Consider the following 19,591-nt stretch of genomic DNA (forward strand, 5'->3'; position numbering starts at 1 on the left):
AGAGCTCTCAGATTACACATCCCAGTTCCAGCTTTCCTCCATCTGGTCACAAGAGCAAGGTTCTCTACCCATCCAGCATCGACTCACTGATGGACTGAGATAAAAATTAGGTTTCCCAATAGTAGCAATGGCCCGCTGTTCCTCTCTTCTTTTTTCTATATTATGCCCAGCAAAATCAAAGCTCCAGGCTGCTTCCTCAAGCAAAAGAAATCTGAGAAAACCTGTGTATGAAAAGAAGATGCTAAATTTGAAGGACAATGAAGTATTGCCAAGTCTTCTGGTTATATATCACAAGTCTTATGATACTTTTATTTTTTTTTAGCCTGGCTTCTGAAAGCAAAAAGCAGTATGAACATCTTAGTATGAGAACAGTGGAGAAATCGTGAAAAACAGAAAGAAGGGACTGCTAAAGGTTCAGCAGTGTGAGGGAGCCTAAAAAAAGCCCCACAGAGCTTTAAATTCTTTTGCTTTTTTAAAGCAATCCATGATTTAGACAAACCTGTCGCAACTTCTGAACACTGGGGATATGCTATGTTAGATTATGTACTTGAGAAAGACTGAATAGTGGGGTTTTAGAAAAAATTTGTCATAGGAGAAAAACTCTGTGGAGTGAAACCGTGATCTAATGTTGTAGGTTGTGCCTTTATTGACAGCAACAGCAGAAGTCTCAGGAGCTAAACCAAACCCAAAATGAACTCTCCTCTAAATCCAACAGATGGATGCACAGGGAGGTTGTGCTGTCTCAGAGTACTCCTCTGCCAATGTACCGTCAAGACTTGTATTCTCCCAGCACTAGAAATATAAAGCTGAAAAGAAACAATAAAATTTACCTCCGCTTTACACTTATATAGAAAAAAATGAAAAGACAGCCTCAGTTTCCCTAGGCAACTTGATTAAATGTGGTGTTTAAACCCATTAAAGCATTTTCCTGTATTGAAAATTGAAAAGATACATAAAAATGCCATTAGAGACTGTTTTCCAATTAAATTAAATTTTGGCCCAAAGCAGCTTCTTTTGGAAGGAATTCTTGGAGGAATTCTCAGCAACTCAGACCCCAGGGAAGTGGGTCTAACCTCTACCTTGACAATTCATACCTTTACAGATTTGGTTTCCACTCCATTTTCTCCCATCTTCTGAGCAGTTCCCAAATCCGAGGTAACCAGTGCAATCAGTGGGGCAGACTGGGTGACTATCTCAGCCAGCCTGGAGTGTCACCGAGAGCATGGTACCTTGTCGGCAAACACCAGACCCAAAGTCAACTCACAAGGTAGCAGTAGCAGACCCAGCTCTGCAAGGTGCTGAACAACCCCAAATCAATAGGCTCTAGAAGTACACAGAGCCATTTCTGATCAGACACTCGGTGTCCAAATGGGTAACACCCTGGAGATGGCGTCTGGAGACGGCAAGCAGATCAGAAAAACCAGAAGTGACATAATCCTCCGCAGCAGCGAGGACCATTGTCAAGGCCATCTTTTGTGCTGTCTGCACTCAGCATTTATACAAGAAAGATAAAACAAGGAATTTTAAAACAAAGTTTCTTTGCAGATTGCTATTTTTCATTGCTTTATTATTTGCTCCTTGCACGTGTCTGATAAGTGGACTTGCGAATAGCCTTAATTAGAAATGCAGATTACACTGGGCCAGAACACAGTGGACACTGTTTCTCTCCAGCAATCCTGCTGGGAATACACATGGCAAATTTGCTAAGAAACAAACTGAAAGTCAAAGTTAGCTTCATTTTTAGGCTATACAGTGTGTGCAGTAGCTGTGCCCAGTTCATAAATCCAGCAGCTGTGAATAATTCCTCATTCTTAAAGAATTTAATGGAAGAAAAGAACTGTGTTTCCAGTAGAAAGGCCCACTAAAAGAGACGTGCAGCTTCTGGTAGTGGTTTTATCCCCTGAGGTAGGATCAGACATGATCAATGCTGAATTGGAGAGCTGCAACCAGAAAACCAGTGTGCTGTCTCAGACCTGACAATGGGCTTGAATACCTGAAAGCCTGTCTCCCCACCCACAACTGAGATTAGTTTGTCAAATAAAAGACATTAGCTTTCTCCACACCCCTTGGCTTACTTGTTTTACTAACACTCCTCCTATGAGTGGGACTTTACCCTCTGGGCATGATGATACACATAAGCACAATTATATTCAAGCAGGGCTGCAAGTTATTGGAAGAAATAGCCATTTTAATTTCTACTGGCCATTTCAGGTTTTGCAGGGTAGTTCTTTGAGATTGGTCCATAGCTTCTTTTGATTTTAGCAATGGGTAAAATCCTCCTCGTAATACTCAAGAGGTGTGCCTGTTTCCCCAGCTGCTGCTTTGCAATCATTACCAAGTTCTGCAGAAAGCAAAAATGGACAAAAGGCATGAAAACAAGATGTTTCACTCCGCCATACACACATCATTATACAGTGCACTCACCTGCAGAATAAAAATTGCTCCAGTCAAAGTGAGGTCCACATGCTTCCGGGCAGAAACTGTTCTCTGTTGCATTCCCATGCATCATGTGGCAGAGCTGCAAGGTGGGAACACAACACAGTGGAGTCCTGGCTTAATCTAAGACTGAATGTGGGAAAAAAAGCCCTAATAAACAGGCTGTAAAAATGGTATTTCTAAAAAAACGAAGACACTGCTTGGAATGACTAGATATGGATAGAGATTTTGAAGATATTTTTGCTTTTGTTAAGTGTTTATTAATTGTTGTGACTTTGATGTGTTCACTGAAGAAAGGTAAGTGTTTTATTAAAGACAAAGATAAAACACATGCAACTGGTTTCAAATAAATCATTGGACATTTCAAGCTGAAGGGAGCTATGGATGCACATCCAAAAAGTCTGCAAAGGTTGTTGTGAAGATCAAGCCCATTCTCACAGGCTCATATTTATACAGGTATTCTCATCTCCACTGGTAAAGTTTTATGGGTCCATAAGTGGAAAAAAGATCAGCAATCTGCTCAGAAGGATGGCATCATGGTTACAGCACTGGATTGACTGTCAGGAGACCACAACTCGATCCCCAGACATGTTACAGCCCTCCTGTGCAATTACAGGCAAGTCGGTCAGACCTGGTTCAGGAGGAGTTAACCCTGCTACATATCGAGCTTCCGAGACAAATATTGTAGCCTACACCGAGCTCCCACAGCAGAAGTGTAGATAATGATTTGATGCTTTCAGGTAAGGCTGAAATTCAGATGAGAACTGGTGGCCTGGGTTTATCTAATTTGCGCTTGAGTTGATACAATTTTGCAGGCACAAATCAGAGCACAAGTCTTAAATTTTTTAAATGCAGTGGACTAAATTTCAGACCTAAACCTGGTCAATCACACTTTGTAAATGCTTCATTTTAAGCAACATCTGTGAGAAGAACTGGCAGGTACACAGGGGACAAGAAGGGCATTGGCAAATCATTTCAGAAAAAGGAAAGGTACAAACCTTTCCGAGTAGGAAGGAGAGCTGCTTGAGAGAGCTCAATGATACAGAGTGGTCTTCATGCTCCAAAATGTATCTCCTTCCATAAGGTTTTGAAGGAGATTTCTGACTTTGAAACTTTCCTCATTTATTTACTTATTAAGTTTTTTGTCCAGGAAGGACTGTTGAGACGATGCATTTGCTCCAGAGGGGTATGGAAAGGAAAGAACAGACCAGAAGAAGGGAATGCAATGAGAGCTGGAAATGCACAGACACGTTATTGAAATTCTGACCTTTCTGACAGCTCCTGGCTTCCCGTCGGCATTGTGTCAGGGCCACGACTATCGCATTTCAGCCTGTGCATTGCCTGCAGCAGAGTGTAGCAATTTCTTTATAATCAGTGGATTTATTATTTTTTTTATTGCATCATGATGGGACCTGAGCAGAGATTGGGGGGGGGGGGGGGGGGATGGATTGTGCAGGCAGAGGATGAGAATCTCAGCTGAGGTGAATTGGGAGCTGCTCAATTCAGCCCAAACGGAACTGGGCTTATTTATAACAACTACATTTCAGTCCAAGAGCCACTGACAACTGAACTACTCCTCTGCTAATGCAAAAATTAAGGGGTTAAATATTGCTTCCTGTCAAGTCAATGATAAAAATCTCTGGCACTAGTGGGAGTAATATGCCATTAAAAATTTCTAATACTTCTCCTAAGAACAGGTTTGGGTGGGAAGAATAATTGTTGAGAACTTTTTTTCTATGATATCTTATATTGACTTACTATCAGAGTTATCGCGCTGTTACAAAATATTTTCCAAAGTCTGGTAATGAAACATAGCTGGAGATTTAAATAAAACATATGAAATGTGATTAGCTGTTTTAACTAAGTTTGCCACTTTCCATTTTGGAAATGGCAGAAAGGTCCAGGCATTTCAAAGCAATGTATAAATTTGTATTTGTACCACAGTACTTGCTATCAGGTTATGAACTGATTTGCTCCTTGTATGTAACTGACTGGACATCTGCAAATTTAGGACTAAAAGAGAAGAAAAAAAAACCTAGAAGCATTACTGACAAAATACCATGATATGAAGTTGAGCCCTATAACTATGAAGACACAGAGCTAACTTCTAGCAGCATGTACCTGTATGTCACAGCTGCATTACTAGGAGCTCCTTAAAAGAAACTACTTATTGAGCAGCAAGATATGAGATTTCTTGATAATGTTTATTCTCCATTAAATTTCACAAAGTATTAGACCTAGGTAAGGGTTTAAACATTTTTTTTTTCAGACATTTGAATTCACTTGAATTGCTTCAGTGCTGCTGATGCTTCTTTAGAGTTTTCTAGGGTCAATTTTACAGGGAAAGAATTTTATGTGAAGTAAGAAAACTTGGAAAATATGAGCAGCCATAAATGAACATCAGTATTGGAAACATGGCTTCAAAAATATGCTCAAGAAGCTGAAAATCTCCACAGGTGAGAGTCCACTGAAAAGGATATGAAAAGCAAATGGAACTGACTATGAACTTCTGAAGAACTTCATTACCTCAGAGTCCAGGACTGTGACCTTCTCTCAGGTTGCTAGCAACAATCCACCAGGACAAGGTCTTCATGTGACATCATTCAGCATTTTCAAACGTTCATTCGAAAAAGTTCTGCACAATATTTTCCAAGTTTTATGATCAGAATATGTAGGAGAAAAGTCTAAATTGTATTCTGAGAACTATTCATTTCTATGGACCATGCCAGCAAACCTGCATCATTCTCTCTCTCTAGACAGTAACACAACCTCTACCCTGGCTGATGCTCAGCAATTCTTTTGTCCTCCTATCTGTGAGCATCCAGACCATTTCTTTTCAAGGAACTGTTCAGGTCTCTACAGTCTATCTCTGCCACCATCCTCTGCCCCCAATGTGACCTTGCAGATGAGCCCCAGCAAGTACTCAAGCGTACACAAATAAGGCAGGCAGACAACACCCAGCTGTGGAGAAACTCTCTAATCCCAAAGGAATGCTGGATTTCTCACAGCAAAAGATGCAAAACTCTTCCATCTCTCAGCTACCAGAAACATTAATTCTCTTGCACCAGAAAATAATCCATTAGCTTCTACAAATAAGAATTAATCAGTACCAAACTACCATACCCCTGTACGTTAACTTCTTTAAAAGTTGCATAATTTCGGACATCTTCCTGTCTCTAACCTTTTATTTTCATCTATTCTGTGATTTCAGTATTTTAATATTTCACCAGGAAACTCACAGTAAATCTGAGGTTTTAAACAAGCTATATTATTGCATTAATGACCTCAGTAAATGTTTATTTTGAGCAAGACAAAAAACAAACAATTTTTTTTTCCCCAAGTCTCCTCTATAAAGCAGGAAAGAAAGTGAGTTTCTAATAACGAACCATTTCTACTTCAGTCATGCTTTCACTTTTCCAAAATTACAATGCCTAATATAAGTCACTTGACCATTGATTGCCAAAGGCATTAAAGTTTTACTTCTAAAAACTGACATTAAACTTCAAAGTCATTTGATTGGGCAGCTTTCTCAAATTTCCAGTTTAATCTGTAACTCTGATTAAGGTGGCAAACTTGCATAAATTTGGTCCCTAAATATTAGTACCATAACAGGCATCTAGTTCTGTTTTCAGAAAGGTGACCTCACCTGGGCAAAATTTCATCAAAGTGTACATCCAAGCTTGTAATTCAAATATTCATGGACTTGGTCTAATGGTTGAAGTAGGAGAAATATCCCTTAAAAGTAAAGGCAAGTGAAAAAAACTCAAAACCAAAAGACACAAGTTTGAAATTCCAGGCTCTGTTATGGAGCAGAAAATATTTTTCTAACCATTTCACACAAGAACAGGTACAAATGTGTTACAGATTTTGAGCAAGGGGTATTGCATGTCAACCTTCCTTGACTATCTTGGACTTGCAAAATTAGGGCAGAAAAATGGACTGAATCTATTTTTGGCAGCTCCTTGGGACTCTGGCTCCCCGAGGTTTTCTGTCGCCAGCTCTGAGCTTCTCAGAGGTTTCCATTCTTTTGGAAAAGACAGTTAAAACAAGTGCTGCAATGCTGTGGTTTGCAGTTAGAAAGTTGGTGATATTTTAATGCAACAGGCTGCACTTTGGTGGCAGTAGTAGTTGGGGAGGGAACTGCTGCAGCCCTCCAAAGGTAAAGTCACCCCCACTCATGTGTCCAAACCCTTTGATCCCCCAGCTCCAAAGGATGCAAATTCATTTCTCAGCAGTATTGCTTGAGACAAAGTTTTACCCCATGAAGTCAGTCATTGGATTTCCAGACAACAGACTCCTACCAGGGGTCAGCTGCTCTCAGCGCTGGTGTTTTACCTCGTGGAGGACAGAAAACGCGCTAGCAGAGAGTTTGTTTTGGCCCCACAATACAGGGCCGGTTGTGCTCTGCATCCAGCAGAAGATTGTTGTTCCAACAATGGAAAACGGAAGGGGGGAAGAGATGAACTCAGAGCATGCAGTGCACCAAAGCCAAAACACACATTGCAGACATTTCTGCTACAGTGGGATACACAGGTTAAGCCAAGTCAATGCGCTGCAAGTCTAAAAACTCACAGTCCAGCAAGCACCAGCCCTCAGCGGACCCTAACAGAGCAAAGGCATATTACTCTGGCAAAGCGACCAGTAGAGAGGAAGCTTGAGGTTTTTAACAAGTTGCTCTAAAGAAGACTTAATATTGTATCTCCTTCTCTGATGCATTCGCTTCCTACAGCCTACCCTTCCCAGGAGGCTGGGCAGAGTTAAGTGATTTGGCTGCAAGATGAAGGAAGAGAAGGGTAAAGAGCAACTGAGGCAGCAAAAGATGAGAGAGGTGGGAAGGCAACACAGCTGCAAAGGAGAGCTCCCAGCTACGGCAAGGGAGATGCTGGGGGCAAAGACAGGAGGGAGAGAGAGCACGTGAGAGAAGCCACTGGCACAAGCAGGTTGTCCTCCCCTCACTCCACACATCAGTTACAATACAAGGATGTCTGGAGCAAGTCCCTCTGGATAACAGGCACTCAGAGTCACTCGTGGCAAAACCAGAGGAGCTACTTGATTGTGGTTTACCTGGTCTTGTCAGCATGAGAAAATAGCCGTGCATAGCCCTGGCTTATTGCAGGGAGATATAAACAGCCAGAGGCTGTGTCCAGGTGCTGGCTCAGTCGCAGGCAGTGGGAGGTTTGTCAAAGCATCCTCACCAAGCAGGTCAGCACACTGACACCAACACCTGGCATTTGCACACCCAGTTACACCTCTGAAGCCCTGAACCAGCAGTAGCCCTTGACTAGGGTATCCTAGCCTCTCCCTTCCCTAGCTGAAGCTCAGGAGAGAGATAATTAAAGCAGAGCAAGATTTTTTCTTCCTTTGTCTTCTAAGCAAAGGGTGTGGGCTGAACTGTGGAGATATAAACTTCTTCATCGCAAACACTGAGGGCAGGCCTATATGTTTGCTTTAGCACTGCACATACCCTGGATATTGTGCCACACCTCTTTCATTGCATTTTCTCCCTCTTCCTCCCCTTTCATCCTTTCCACTGGCACAAGCTGAGATCAGCTTTCCTTCTACCCCACCCTCTCTCAGCACCTTCTCTTTGGGCTGTAATCACTCCTCTTTGTCCACCGGCTTTGTCCTCCATGCTCTCCCCGTGCCTGACGTAATGCCCCAGCGTCAGCTGAGTTCAAGCTAAATCATTCAGATATACCATTTTGCATTGGATGTAAACTCAAGCTTGGGAATTCTGCATGTTCTCCATGTATTCAGCCTGTACAAACAGCAGTAGATATTTCCGTCCCTTCTACACAGGCACACACGCTCCTGCTGCTCCCATCTCTACAGGCATTCCCCAAAAGCCATCTAAAAATTATTGTAAATGCAACACCACATTATGTCTTCTAAAAAATAAAATAAAATAAAATAGTCAAACCCTGGCATATCTCCAGAGAGGAAAGCGTCAGATCTCAGTTGGTAAATAAGATGTTACTGTGAAGCTTGTAAAGCCAATGTTATTTCTCCTTTGTAAAGGCTCTACCTGCATAACATGAAGGGGGCTCAGTGACAGACACATTAAAACACCATTAAACTGTGAAATAGAACACAGTGTGAAAATAGATTTAACCTTCACAGCATATTGATCTCTACCCCGCGCCGTGCCTAAGTTCTTGGACAACTGTTTTATAATAGGTTTTACTTATTTTCCTGTTGCTATTCTGACTTCCTCAGAGGAGGGTGTTATTTCTAAAAGCTCCTGACAGCTAAGGGAAAAGTGGGCTTGTTTCTTAGTCATCGCTCAGTGCTCGAGCGTTGCTGCTGCCAGCTGCTCCATAAACAGAAATCAGTTTTGTGCGAGTGAACGATGGGTCTGGGCAGCAGTGATTGCAGTGGGATGGGAGGAGGAGGAAGGGGAAGCGGAAAGGGAAGAGGAGACGGGCTGTTTGCAAGGACTCTGCTGAACAAAACTATGCAGGATGCAGGCAACTAGGCTGAACCTGAAATGCCTTTGAAAGGGACAGCGCCAAGATTTATTTAAGCGTGTAGGGACATGGACTGTGTTTGCGAAGATAGGTAAAATAATTGTGCACACATCTGCATATTCAGACAGGAAATCCTCCTGATGAATTGACTGCTACGGGTCACCCTGCTGCCAGCCAGTTCTTATACTTTCACTGTGAGATAGGGACTTCTTGCAGTGATGAGTTATGCCGTAGGACCTTTGACCCCTCCCGTCACCTCCCCTATGACCATTCATCCATCTCCCAGAGCCTTATGCTAAGAGTTCAAACCCTTCCAAATGGCCAGGTATTTTTCTTTTTCACATCAATTCAACAAAAATGTTCCACCCTCCTCTACACTGGGATTTCCTTTCTGACCACCCCAAAATAAACCCAGCCGGAACACGGGACAGATAATGTCCAGCCACGTCCTGTAGCCCTGAACAAGGGTTTTGTAACACCCATGCATGAACTAGATAAATTTTTTGGGGGTGTGGAGGGGTTATTTTTACGGAAATATATCTGATGCCTTCCCCACAGTGGTCATCTGGCAACTCCTGGCCTGGCTGGAGTGCTCTTAACACGTGTGAAGGGGAGGCTGAGCCAACCCGTCAGATATCCCTGACATGCTGCATAGAAATAAAACCTCTAAACTGGCTGCTGGGCATGGCTGAAGCTCCCCCCTGAGCAGCATGTTGGATCTGTGTACCCAGACCTTGCCAGTCAATTAGCACCATACCAGACATGTCCATGCATGTGGTTCATGAACAATTTGCAAACTAAGGCAACCGTGCAACCACCACAGAGGTGACTACCCAGCAATGCTGTCCAGGGGATGGTGCCCACTGAAAATCTCAGTACACTTCCCCCTTTGGTTACATAGTTCAGTTTTCCGTAACATCGTGCATTTTGACGTAACATGAATGGCAACCATTCCCCAAAAACTGCAGTCAACCAAAACATATAACAAGGCTAAATTTATCTCATACACACTTGAACTCTAATAATACTAAAAAAAAATGGGAAGGCTGATGGCAAGAAAACTGATCTTAAGAGCTGGCAATGGGAAGAATTATTTCTTGTAAAAATTTCTGGGGCAAGTGTATATATTATAGGATGAGTCTCCTGTTCTGAATTATCTTAATCCAAGTCACACTGTAATGATGGAAAAGACTGAACACATGAGAAAACAGAAAGTAAGTATTTGGAAAGAAATTCCCTGTAAAGAAGCCTAACACTATGCATATGCAATAGAGAAGTTGCAGAAGCCCCACTCCTGCCCCCAGACACCTCACTTTCTGAGCGAGTTTGTACACTGCACCCCTGGGTGCTGCCTCTGGTGAGCAGCAGCTCTGCAGAGCTTCAGGGGACAAACAAAATCCCTGAGCCCCTTCCCAGCAAGGAGGGAGGTGACAGCTGGAAAAGCAGCAAGCTTGAATTTTCTGTCACACAGGGAGTAGGCCCGGACCAAGTGCTGAAATTGCCAGGGCTCTGCTGGACAAGCGAGAAAGATGCGGTCCTTTCTACTAATAGTGCAGGACACTGCAGTGGAGGAGAAAACATGCCACTTTTGCAGAATGTGAGCTGTACAGGAGCTCCCTCCTAGCCGATCATATGAGAATAGGCTCATTCAGAGTGTTCACAGCAAGCTTTTAACCCAAAGATGTTCAAGGGCTGCCACATGCAAATCCTGGGCAGATCGGTTTTGGCTGACTGACAGGAGCCTGCATGGCATCACGCTCTGGACACGGTCAACTTTTGGCAGCAGCTGAACATCACATGCACCCGCCATGCAAGGCTTGCCTTCATAACACCGGGCTACCTGGGGCAGCAGGGGCATTGGCTGAGTTTTGTGCTCCCCAAAGCCCCAGCACCTACAGAGCCGTTATGTTTGCCTGGTTTGTGATGCAAGCGGAAGGCAGGCAGTAAGTTCACATGACCCTGGATCTTGATGGGTCCAAATCAAAGTATTTCATCTCGGCTGCAGAAGATCTGGGCATGGGCTGTCCTACACCACCTCTGTGTAAAGCTACACTTGAAGTAGCATCTTTGCACAAGCTTAGAGATCTTGAGGATCTTTGTTCTTTTTGAAACACAGCTGCTGCCCAATTCTTTGCCACTGAATGAAGGCAAAGTTTTTCTGCTCTTCAGAAAATGAGAATACCCTGGCATAATGTCAGCAGGGCTGGCCACTGAGGGCCAGTTAATCTTCACCACCATGAAGCAATAAGGTGGACAGACTGACTGAGAGTAACAAGCTCCGGCCCTCTCCTCCAGGCTGGTGCGAACACAGAGTGTGTACGATCAGTGAGAGCTGCTTACAGCAACGTTTGCTGCCCCTCCCTCATCTGGCAGAGGGTATGACCCAATTAGAAGAATCAGGTCCAAGGAGAACCATGTTACATTTTAGAAAGCTCTTCCATGGCATCACCATTCTCTCTGCATTAGGTGCACCTAGTTTATCAGCAGCAAATTTGACCACTATTTATCCCTTTCACAGAGGCAGCCAGACTGATCCAAAGCCTTTGAGCTCAGCAGGCTTTAGATTTCAGTGCACTTCAGGTGCAGCTCATGAAAAACAACACTTTCGTACAGCAATGCCAGAGCAAAACACTCAGCTGTTCATTTCTTTTTCATGTAGAGAAGTGCCTATATTTCCCTACAGGAATCCTGACACTGCTTCTGTTCCCTAAAAGGAATTTACCTTTTCCCTGAGCCTTCGAGAGAACAAACACTCCCTCCCCAGCAGAGCTGAAGAAGCCATTTCCATTTTCGATAATGCTGGATCAGAAGGATGTGACACTCAGCCGTTTGACTGAAGGGCTGAAAATGAAGACCTTCACCTTTCCTATGCCTCATCCATTCATACACGTCACCACTCTGTTCTTAGAAATTCTACAGAAACCTCTACCTTGTACATTTGTGTCAATGTACCTTGTACACAGTGTCCTACATAGGTGGTCCACAGTTTCTATCTGTATACCCTATATATAATCCTATATTATTTCAACACTGTGCTTCTGGTTTACCCTGCTCCCAAACAGACGCTTTAACTGACTTTGTTCTGGTTAGCCTCTTTTTAAAGAGCTCTTTTGAATAATTCTATCTTTCACGACCCATTGCAACTTTTACCTGCTCTAACCTCTACAGCAAACAATGGGACTCGAGGGGCTTTCCTGGGGTCTGCACACACTTCTCTCAGCAGGACTCTGACACGAGGCTGTTGCTAATCCTGGACTTCCCTGTGGGTAGGACAGGTCAGCAGGCAGGGAGGAGCAGAAGATCCTCATGCTGGATCAATGCCCCATGGAGGATGATAAAACCAGTTTGGCACATAAATAGGAGAAAATATAAAGGCAAGGCAAAGGAAAGCGGACATCTGAGACTAGGAAAATCTACACCAAAATAATCCAGGGTACTAGTCCTTTTTCTGCCACAGACTTGCTTTGCAACCTTGGGCAAATATTTCCTCAGTAAAGGGCTCAAGTCTCTCCACTTACCCTCTGGTCTTCCAGTCAAAATGCCAAAATCTTCAGGATAACACCTGAATATTATGCATTGTATTTGGATCTCCAAGTTCAACCACTTAATAAACCCATTTAACTGTAATCTGAAGTGCAAAGCCTGAAATGCAAATATCTCATTCAGAAACACATTTTGAAGCAATAGTTACACATGACTATGGAAAGATGATGATAATAATGACTGCTTACAGCAAATGGTATTGGCCAAATTGGTATCATATCATACTCAAAAGGTCTGAACAGAAGCATCTGGGCCATCACGGTAGAGTTAAAAACAAGCCCATCGAAAATGGATAAACAATTAAAAATGTATTGAAAGAAGAAAGAAAAAGAGAAATCATTCCTAATTAATTCTAGTGCCCTGTACAACCCCAGACTATTTGTAATCCTACAGGGAACATCTTTATTGATCTGGGGGACGCTGCAGCAGACTTGTGATGCTTATCTCAGCATAAAAATAGGCTCTTGTGATGAGCAGTGATTTAATTACATGACAATCACTGCTAACAATGCATGGCGAATACCAAAAATATGCAGAGCAAGAGTGGCAGTGATAAATGCAAGGGAATGGCATTGACTTTCAGTAAAGTCGTCTATTGCCAGAGATGGAGGGAGACTTCACCCCCCTCCCTGCCCCTTTCTCTAAGGTTGTAGCTGCTGTGTAGCTCCAGAAATTCACTCTGTGGTGTGAGCCGACCACAGGCAGACAGAAGGTGGAGGGAGAAATCAGACTGCCATGATCAAAGCAAAATTTAGCACGCAAGTCAATGAAACCAACAGTCTTTTTTTGTCTGTAGGAACATATGCTCTTTATACTGTGCATCTCCACTTGAAAATTAAGATGAGAGATTTTCTCTGGGAGGTGGCAGTACTGAGCAAGTGAATAATACATGGTTCTGCTACGCACGGACTCAGGCCCTTAGAAGTAGCTGCCCTACATGATGGCAAGTCAAATCTCATCTTCCACATACAGTAGCTAGAAGTGTTTGCTCAAGAACTAAAAATAATGGATTTTGGTTTGCTTCTTTCCAGGTGATCTCCTTAAAAAAATACCCACAGTAGGAATAAAGGGTAGTGTCACTAAGACAAACACCCTTTTATTCACTTACCCCTACTGAGGGTGCAACAGAAGTATTTGCCAGCATCTTTGAAGTCACTGTGGTAAGCAATAGTGGTGAGCAGATTTTGCACTTCCCTGAAGCACTTTTGATCCAGCACCATTCTATACCCACATCCCTTTGGGACTGAAGGAGAATCTAGGCTGACCATGCTTTTGGAAGGCCCAAGTCTTTAGGTTTTATCATCTCCAGTTGGTAGATGACAGTTAAACATTTAATATCCTCCCATCATAAGAATTTACCAAAAATGCAGAGATTGAAGAGCAGAAAAATTCTTCATTCATCTGCTAGAAATTTGATCACAACAAATCAGGAAATCCTTAGCTAAGCAGTCCCTAGTCTGCCGGGGAAGCAGTCCCTAGCATGGGTTCCCTACTCATACCCATCCATCTACCCCTCAAATCATTGAAGCCAGTGCCTTGTCCTTCCTTCATGGACTGAAGACCACTCTTTAAATGTACTAGCTAAGCACGTGGCTTCATGGAGCCATTCCAGCAGCCAAGGATCACTGGTGTGAGGCACAATCCGTTGACCGTCTAAATCTGACCATGGTTGGCTCTGGAAGACCCAGAACCAGATGTATATGCCCAGTCTATGAGCTTGTCCTACCTTCCTTCTGCAAGGAAGTCCTCAAGAGATTAGAAGGCTGCTTGCACTAGGACATCGGTGCAAATGAACTTTACACCAGCATGTCTTCCAGCTCTTACTTTCTTCCGCTATAAGAGGTGTATCATCTTGTTCAGCCACAAGGGAAATTGCAGGTGTTCAATCTAACATGCAGGAATCAATTGGCAACGTTCCTCCACGTAAAATTTAACAAGAATCACCAGCCTTCAGGTTAAAGCCACGCTGAGAACTTGAACTCCTGCCTGCCCAGGTGCTGTTGCTGTTGCAAACACCAAGACCTGAATGCCACCTCCTGCTTCCCCATGCTCAGTTTCACGACTTATGTCAGGTGAGCATGTCTCTTATTCAGAGCAAAATGACCTTCTAAATTCTCTTGAAATGCTGCACTGTTTTAAGTCAAAACATCACAGAGAAGGGTAATTAAAATTATATCATCTCAAGAGGTTGTTTTTTCACTTCAACATTATTTCTAATTGCTTGTAAATATTTACATTAATCATAAACATAACTTTTGCTCACCTTCATTGAACTGTATAATTACTGTTGCTGCTGAGGGTCTTCCCCACTGATAAACTGTCAGACAGATGTCCCAAAATGATGGAATTTCACCTGTCTTAACTTACCCCAATTTGAGAATGATTAAACACTCCATCTGCAATCAGCAGATTAACAATCATTTGTAGGATCTCAGCTTCCTTCTGAGTCGCTAACTTTAAGGATGATAAAGAGCAGATATTCTTATCATGTTCCTGTGTGATTTGAAGGGGTAGATGCACCAGGGCCCTGACACATGTAGCTTTACAGATAAAATACACGTACAATATTAAGTCAGAACAGGATTCACTTCTAACACATGCCATAGTCTCTAAAGTCAAAGCTAACATTTCCCAAACAGTCTATCAGTTTAGTTTAAAGGATGAAGAATCTAAAGGTTAAGGTTTGATTAGAATGTATTTTGTCAATTTTTTTTCTTAACACATCAGAGCCACCAAATTCCTTCCTGGTTTGAACTTACCAGTCTGATGGGAAAATAACTTCAGTTCCAATGCCTGCAGGATCAGGCCCTCCAAATTAAAAAAATAAATAAAATGTAGCCCCATGTAGAGTACAGGAAATTAAATGGCAATCTCTGCTTTCCAGTGGGACAGCCCAATTCAGGGAGTTGTTAGTACTCTTATCCCAGGCAGTGAATTTGCAGCAGCCACTCTAATTTTTAGGGGACAGTACTCTCCCTTCCGCACACAAAGGGGCGCAGGGTGGCTGCTCTGCCGGGCAGTGCTCCCCAGTGCGAGCCCCAGCTCAGCGGGGCTGAGCCTGAGCTCTCCACCACTTGGCAGGTGGCTCTGGAGAGGACTAAGGGGGAAGAGCAGAGAGAGGAATGGCTACGCCTGAAGGTTAAGAAAAAAAAGAAAGGTGCGTGACATTTCCACTGACTTCGCTTTATTCAGTTGCTTGCTTGCTTTCCACAAGGTGCGTTTCAGTGACTGAGTTTTACTGACAGTGATCCATAGGGGAGCTCAGTCCTCAGTCCTATTCCTGATTATTCAAGAAACCAACCTGCAGCAGCAGCTTATGTTTGGGCAAACATGAGTACATATTGCATTTGCACATATATGTCAAATCCAGTTATTTACACACTGTACAGTTAGTGGACATGTTTAGTCATATTCCAATATATCCATGATTCTGTAATCCACAGTCATCCAAAAGACCCAGAGTTAGATTTATATTTCTGAATGCCTTTGGGTCTTAGAAACTTTAGACTGCAAATGTACATATTGTTGCACTGAAATGACTACCTTAAATTAAAAATGTAAATTTATAATTTCCATGCTATACACAGAACAGATTAACAATGTAAAAACTGATCATTTGCGTGGGCAAATAGACACACAGAGAGATATATATCAACTAATATTCTTGCTTTAAGAATCAAATGAAAAATCTGAATAAAGAGTTTGATTATTGGAGTGTGCAGTAAATGCACATAACCCTCCATTCCTTTAGGTAGGGCCTAGGAAATCCCACTAAATCATTGTAAGCAGGTGGGGTAAGGCTTTACCTCAGCTCTTCCTGCAGCACAGTCGCCGTTTCAAATAACCTCCGGCACTAATTGTTACATTGCACTGTCAAGTGATATACTTGCTTACCTAGTCAGATACTAAATATTATAGCACAGTAAGCATTTTGCAAAGAATGGGAAACATATCTCCTAATTCAGATAAATTAAAAGCATCAGCTTAACCTCAACTGTTTATTGCATTTCAAACAGCCTTTATCAAAACAAAGAGCTCATTACAATATATATAGGTACTGGACCATCCAAACCCCTTCATTTGGTATATCTCCAGCATAACAATTTAATACAAGTTATTCTGAAACACAACATATCTACACCAAAAAAAAAAAAAAAGACATCACCCTGTCTCCTGAACAGAAATCAGTTCCACGTGAAAAAATCTATAGGAAAAAAAAACCCCCAGCAATTAAAGTATCAGCCCCAACTTCTGAATAAATAAACAATTTTTCCTGCAGTTGAATGTTTTCATTCAAATCAATGATCAGATCTCACATGCCTGCTTAAATATGTCTGACTTTGGTCCTTACAAAATGACAAGACTACAGTATGATAAACCAGATGATAGTTTAAAGCGAGACAATGAGGCATTGTTTACACAGAAGATTGAGAAACTGGTTTAACAAAAGGGGTCCATGGACATCTATTGTATGTACAAGAAGGAGATTTACTGGAGATTTTGTAATTTCTACAAGGCTCTTTCCAACCAGCTTCATTAACTTGAAGTAAATCAAATCATGCAGAGATCTGGCTCAGCCAGAGACACATGCCGGGAAAGATACAAAATGAAGAAGAACAGACGCAAGATGATAAGCTTTAGAATCTTTGGCATTTTTCATAAACATTTTCAAGGTTTTTAAATCTGTATATTCACCCATTTTCCCACACACACTTGCCTATAAATACATTATACATGTACTCTTTATATACACAACTCTGTATATGCATGGGCACACAAGCACACGTGCACACAAAGAGGCGTTTTTGTGGCTTTTTAAACCAGGATGATCTTTTTTCTATCTTTCCATTTGCAGCTACACACAGCTTTGCATGAGAAAAATACATTCTTCATCCAATCAAGTCTATGAAAATGTGCCTCTCCTTATTCAAAGGCACAGTGGGGCTTGTTACTCTGAAAAATAAACTTATTGAAAAATCACTGAATCTGGCTAATAATCCAGTGCAAGATACTGTGGTGTTAGTTTTCCTTCTTCAAATTGACACAACAGGCCCACAAGATTGCATTACTGAACCACACGGCATGACTCCATTTGGATCGCTGATCCATAAGCAAGGTTTTACCTGTTTTACCTTTAATTAGATGACTTCCAAAGTCTTCTTTTGTTAGAAAGAAACCTGTCTCTTGTGATTCTCTATTTCTTTGTACTGTGAATTACCCCAGGGGATGCTGGTGGTAAGCACTGCCTGGGAATCACAAGAAGCAAATCTAGCTCCCGTGATACCAATGACTCGTGGTAGTGGCAAGTTGCTCCCACAACGTCCTACAGCACCTAAAGGACCGAGGGCTACACTCTCACCAAATTAAACAGGTTTATGTATGATTCTGTGTTTAAGTTTCCCCAGTCAAACAAAATTAATAAGGCTGGTTATCTGAATTATATAAAGCAAAAGCACAATAACTGAAAGACTGGTAAGCAAGCGAGAAATCACATTCTTCTTGGAACAGAAAATGGGGTCTGTCCTTCTGTCTCTTCATTGCTCAGTTTCCATACGACTTCACCTTCCGGTCCTCTCTTTGTGAGCCACCAGGAAAGACTGCAACAAGACATCAGTGGTGGACCAAAGCCTACACACTATTGCACAACCATGTCTTTGGGCACCTTCTTCTCTTTCTGCACAAGCACATGTTTCTTTAAGGCTGTAAGTGTTTTTTCTCTTGGCTCTGTAGTGTTGACCCCTCTGGATTTAGACAGGAAAACAACAGCTATGCTGTAAATATCTGATGAGATGGAATTATAAAAGGCAAGTCAACAAAGTCTTTTCAGGTCAGTGAGCTAGGCTTTTCTACAGTCTCTTAATCCTTTCAAGGCAGAAGGTTCTCATGCATCCATTGCCAGCAATGGATCTCCGATGATTCCAGTATGCAAAGAGTTAACCACAGGGTGGGCTTTAAAAAAAGAAGAAAAAAAAAAAGGAAAAAGAAAAAACCCACAAGTGCTGGATGAAATATTGAGATACTGTTGGAGCTCCTAGCTCTTTCTGCTAATTATGATAAAAAACTTTTTAAAATGTACACTGCTTGAACAGAAGATGGGTATCAAAGACTCGTTAATTCAGAGCTTAAGCCTTTCTAGGCACAGTGATTTAACTCAGAAAAGAATAGCTTTCATATCTTAATGTAAATCTGTTGGATATGTTAAAAACTGGTTCAGAGCATCTCCTCACATCAGCTCAGCTGATCCGCTACACTAAGCGGAATTATCTCTTCCTACATAAAACAGGGAGTGCTGCCACATCCAGCCTTGCCCCTGCAATTGAAGGAAAAAAAAAAAAAAAAAAGGTGCAGTTGCACCATCCTCTCCCATTCTCCTCCCCATCCCACAAACTAGTTTATATGTTCCACCTTGCTCTCTTTTGGGCTATGACTCCATGCTGAAAAGACAACCCAAAAAGACAACCCAAGATAGGTGTTTATCAAAAACCATGTCTTAAAAAAAGAGTCTGTGGCAGTGATTATAGTGTTGTTCTGAAGCAAGAAGAGGAGGAGGGGGGAAGCGCGTGTGCACGCATACGGTGACGGAGGGAGATGCTGCATTCTGAAATCGCGCTGCATCCTACAGCGCACTCCACTTCTTCCTAATGGGGCTGGAGCTGCTGTATGGTTTCAATTCAGCATGCTGCACCTGTAAAAACAAATAGACATGACGTTTGCAGTTAGGTAACTCTAGCTCACTACAGTGTGTGTTAATGGCTCCCTGAGGACAAACCAAGGGAAACTAAGGAAGGTTCAAAAGTAATGAATCATTTTCTAAACACAGGAACATGGGGGATTAATTGCAGGAAGGATTTGAGAAGTCATGCATCATTTCTTGAAACGAAAATATTAAAAGCAGATTTTTCTAATGAGATACATGGGGTTCTACCTGATTTCAGCAATGTAGGCTACATCTTTTGGGTTTGTTTTGGTTTGGGAGCTGTTTTTCTTATCGTTCTGGCATTAACCTGTAAGTTTAATAAACTTCTTTCAGGAGTTTCAATTCAAGTGGATCCCAATATGCAGTAAGATGACAGTTGTCAAAACTGTACACAGACCTTGGGATGCTGACATTTCAGAAAAGGAAAACATTTTCCCAAACAGAACCT

General features: G+C 42.2%; 1 protein-coding gene across 1 annotated transcript in view; it reads right to left on the minus strand.

Moving 5' to 3' along the window:
* Nucleotides 1–16,815: 16,815 nt before the first annotated feature.
* MCTP2 (multiple C2 and transmembrane domain containing 2) overlaps nt 16,816–19,591 on the minus strand; it is a 121,192-nt gene continuing 118,416 nt past the window's right edge. Inside the window, exon 24 of the mRNA XM_074880573.1 lies at nt 16,816–19,131. Within this exon, the coding sequence (XP_074736674.1) occupies nt 19,063–19,131 (69 nt within the window). The 3' untranslated portion in view covers nt 16,816–19,062. The remainder of the gene's footprint in view (nt 19,132–19,591) is intronic.

The sequence above is a fragment of the Strix uralensis genome, chromosome 11 (genome assembly GCF_047716275.1).
Source record: "Strix uralensis isolate ZFMK-TIS-50842 chromosome 11, bStrUra1, whole genome shotgun sequence".
Taxonomy (NCBI): Eukaryota; Metazoa; Chordata; class Aves; order Strigiformes; family Strigidae; genus Strix; species Strix uralensis.